Source organism: Dromiciops gliroides, chromosome 5 (genome assembly GCF_019393635.1).
Source record: "Dromiciops gliroides isolate mDroGli1 chromosome 5, mDroGli1.pri, whole genome shotgun sequence".
NCBI classification, from domain to species: domain Eukaryota; kingdom Metazoa; phylum Chordata; class Mammalia; order Microbiotheria; family Microbiotheriidae; genus Dromiciops; species Dromiciops gliroides.
This window is the reverse complement of record NC_057865.1, coordinates 46,590,356-46,594,838: the sequence shown is the minus strand read 5'-3', so window position 1 is coordinate 46,594,838 and position 4,483 is coordinate 46,590,356. Positions and strand designations below refer to the sequence as shown.

Genomic DNA, 4,483 nt, shown 5'->3' with positions numbered 1-4,483 from the left:
AGAAATAGTGAAAGAAAAAGAAAGTTATCATCTTAAAACAAACACAAAATTTGAGCTGGAGAACACCAGTCTATAAAATGCATCATGCTGGGGCAGCTAGGTGGGGCAGTGAATCAAGCACCGACCCTAGATTCAGGAGGACTTGAGTTCAAATCTGCCTCTAGACACTTTATGCTTACCAGCTGTGTGACCTTGGGCAAGTCATGCAACCCTCATTGCCCTGCAAAAAAAAAAAATGCATCACTCCCAAAGGATTCAAACAACAGTATATGAGGACAACAGGCCAGGGTTAAAGAAAGAAAGAAGGAAAGAAATAACAACCAAAACCCCAAACAAAATGTACTGCAGTAGTTAGAGAACAATCAGAAAGCCCTGCCCTCCATTGACTTCTTACACACAAGGCTGGAAATGAAGGACCCCAGTCTGACTAATCTCAAATGTTCTGCATATGTGTGTGTGTTTTTTTCTTTTTTCTGTCTTGATAACCTTTGGCTGTCTAGTCATCTCAGGCTACAGTTTAATAGCAGCCCCATCCTTGTTATCTGTCACTTTATCAATGTTCTCCTCAGACAGGCTTCTGAAAATCATCACCCGAGGTGTTATTCTTATTATGGGATGACAGAATAAGCCAAGGTTTCTTAGCCTAGGTGGACAATCAGTTGGTCTGGGGAGGGACAGATTGATGGCTCTGGATGAACATTTATTGACTAAAACCTGAGTAGGGAGCCCTGAGAATCCTCAAGAGACATGTCAGTTCCTCTCTTCCTCAAAGACAGGTAGTCTGCTGTCCTTTACAAAGCATCGTGGATTTCATGATCCATAGTAGACTGAGTGTGAGATGAACTGGGTGTTTCTGAGACATAAACTTGGAGAAAACTGCAGTGTCTGCAGAGCCTGAAAGGTCCCCTGCAGGTTTTGAAGAGTTGCTTGATGTATTTTCGGAACTTTTCCCCTAGGAAGAAGTAGATAACTGGATTGAGGCAGCAATGAATAAAAGCCAGGGTCTCTGTGGCCTGAAGTGCGTAGTCCAGCTGCATGCCAAAGGTGCAATCCTGGAGGACTTCCAGTTCTACCAAGATCTCCAAGAAGAGTACGATGTTGTATGGAATCCAGAACACCAGGAACACAATCATGACCACAAAGATCATCTTCACTGCCTTGTTTTTTTTGTCATTTTTACAACGGTGCAGGGTCTTGATGATCATGGTGTAACAGAAGAGCATGATTCCAAGAGGAATCAAGAGTCCTAAGATGTTAATTTCTAGAGAGCTCAGAACCTTCCATGTGGTGGAATTCCCGGGGTAATTCTCTTTGCAGTAGGTATTATTATTCTCCGTGTAAGATGTGCTGAATAAGAGGGCTGGAAGTGAGGCTAAGATGGCCACTGACCATATCGCCAGACTTGTAATTACCCCGTAGGTCAGAGTCCTGGCTCTTAAGGCAAAAATAGCATGCACTATTGCCAGGTACCTGTCTACACTCATGAGCATGATGAAGAATATGCCACTGTAAAATCCAACCAAATACATATAGGAGACGATTTTGCAAAAGGCTGTTCCAAAAACCCACTGGTCAGCAACATAGTAGATCCAGAAGGGGAGGGAGAAAACAAAGAGCAGGTCAGAGATGGCAAGGTTGAAAAGGTACACGTCAGTCATAGACTTAAGCCGCTTGTATTTGAGTAGGACTAAAACCACCATGAGGTTGCCAAGCAGACCAAATAGGAACACCAGGGAATATAATGGTGGCAGGAAGAGTTTCCCAAAGTCCCTCACTCCTCCTTTGCTGCAAGGACTGGGGAGTTCATAGATGTAATAGTTGCTGTAGTCCATAGTGGTTTCCATGGTCTCCCGAGGTAGAGCCAACTGGAAGTGGGGGAAAAAAGGGAAGAATGTATTTATATCAATAGATCAACGAAGGCTACTCTGAATTTAAAAAAATAAACATTTCATGAGAGGGAGCATGGTGTAGTAGAAGGCCAACCTGAAAGTAAGGAAGACCTGGGTTTGAAACCTGTAAGTCTGACACATTGTGTGACCGTGGGCAAGTCACATAATCTTCCCATGCCCTGTGCAACTCCCTATGACTCTAGGCTGCAGGACAATGCCAGTATGTATCAGCGAAAGACGATTGCTCATAAGGAATTCCCCATAATGGACCATTCCTCCAATACTATTTCAAGTTCACCCTCAGGAAGATCATCATTACAAGCTGTGACTGAAAGCTCCTTCGTGGTTTAAGCCAGTTTTTCTCAACCTCAACTGAACTGCAGGCTCGTAAAATGTCTAAATTTCCTATGAATGACTACTTCTTCCACTGGCAACTCAGCTTCTGGTGGCCTAGTGCTTGGGAACTGGGAAGAGGAAGCAAATGGGAGGAAGAATACCAGGATCTAGGGCAAAAGAGAAGCTGCATTTTTTTTAATAATTTTTTTTTTTTTTGCAGGCAACGGAGGTAAAGTGACTTGCCCACGGTCACACAGCTAGTAACTGTCAAGTGTCTGAGGCCGGATTTGAACTCAGGTCCTCCTGACTCCAGGGCCGGTGCTTAACCACTGCGCCATCTAGCTGCCCCCGAGAAGCTGCATTTAAAAAAAAAAAAAGCATTTTAAGCAGGTAGTGAAAATTTTCAGGACAAGTAAAAATTTGTCACTTCAATTAGTATTTGAGGATGTAATTTCATGGTGGTAGGGGGTATTCTTCCTTCAAGTGAAGACTACAATCTCTCAGGGACTTGGTTTTTTCCCCCCATTTATTTAGAATTTTATTTTTTCCCAAATTACATGTAAAAACAAATTTTAACATGGATTTAAAAACTTTGTATTCCAAAATCTCTTCGTCCCTCCCTCCTCACCTCCCCCCCCCTTAAGAATTCAAGCAATTCAGTATAAGTTATACATGAATGACTTGGTTTTTAAGACCATCTTGAAGCACAAGTCTGATCCTGTCACTTCTCCTAGTCAAATAAACTCTGGTGGCTCCCTATTACCTCTAGGATTAAATAAAGTCTTCTGTTAGGCTTTTAAAGCTCTTAATAACCCGGTCCTCTCCTACCTTTCCAGTCTTCTTTCACTTTACTTCCCTCCATTTATTCTAGGAACCATTGTCTCTGGCCTCCTTACTTTTCCGCACATACTATAATCTATCTCCCCACAGTGTGCCCTTTCACTGGCTATCCCTCATGTCTGGAATGCTCTCCCTCTCCATCTCTGCCTTTTCACTTCTTTGGATTACTTTAGGTCTTTCTTTCTTTCTTTCTTTCTTTCTTTCTTTCTTTCTTTCTTTCTTTCTTTCTTTCTTTCTTTCTTTCTTTCTTTCTTTCTTTCTTTCTTTCTTTCTTTCTTCTTTCTTTTGCAGGACAATGAGGGTTAAGTGACTTGCCCAAAGTCACACAGCTAGTAAGTGTCAAGTTTCTGAGGCTGGATTTGAACTCAGGTCCTCCTGACTCCAGGGCCGGTGCCACTGTGTCCTAGCTGCCCCTCAGGTCTTTAAGTCAAAATCTTACCTCTCCAAGAACTCTTCAATTATATCCTGTTTGTACCAGGTTGTTTACATGTTGGTTCTCCATTAGAGGGACTATGTTTGCCTTTCTTTGTATCTTTAGCACTTAGCACAGTGCCTGACATTTAGTAACCACTGAATTTAAATGCTAAACAAAAAAAATGTTTACATAGATACTAAGAGCTGGAACAAATCTTGCTGCCATCTGTAAGCTTGTAGATTTGACTTTAAGATCATGACTGTAACCCCACAATTCATCCCTCTGCCACCAACCTGATGATAAATCTCAAAAATTCACCACAGAATACCAGGCGAGAAAGCCCAGATTTGTGGCATTTTCTTTCTCAGGATGGCTTGCTCTATCTGTGCTGTAAAACCAAAGCCTGTCCAGGTTTTCCATCATCCCTGTCAGCGGGAAGGGCTGAAAAGAATTCAGAACCCTTTAGCTAGAGGTATTTTTGACAGAAAGTTGAAGTCATACTGAATTATTCAAATTTGTAACTTGTTTGAATATTCTCAGTCCTTAGACATACTTTCCCCTCACAAATCTTGCGCCTCCTCCCATTTCTGTTTGAGAGTGTTTATATATGTAAAGTTGTGCTCCAGTGGCTCATTATAGTGTGGAAACACAGACCACCTCAGGGGTCTTTCCAAGATGAAGGACTTTTGCTGTGCTAGCTGAACTCAGGAGGACTCAGGAGAACCACCATACCACCATGATGCATCATAAAGGGACCTTAGCAGAGGAAAGAGCTATAATTAATTAGATTATTTTTCTTTTCTTTTCTTTCTTTCTTTCTTTTTTTTTTTTGGCCAGGCAATGGGGGTTAAGTGACTTGCCCAAGGTCACACAGCTAGTAAGTATTAAGTTTCTGAGGCTGGATTTGAACTCACGTCCTCCTGAATCCAGGGCTGGTGCTTTATCCACTAAGCCATCTAGCTGCCCCCAGATGATTTTTTTAAAGCATAGCTCTGATGATGTC

At 42.1% G+C, this 4,483-nt stretch overlaps 1 protein-coding gene across 1 annotated transcript; it reads right to left on the bottom strand.

Annotated features, from left to right (window-relative positions):
* Positions 1-791: 791 nt before the first annotated feature.
* CCR4 (C-C motif chemokine receptor 4) lies at positions 792-3,087 on the bottom strand. The gene is given in 3 exon segments (XM_043969242.1): positions 792-1,850; positions 1,852-1,865; positions 3,054-3,087. Coding segments are annotated over 3 exon segments (1,107 nt in total).
* Between the last annotated feature and the right edge of the window lie 1,396 nt (positions 3,088-4,483).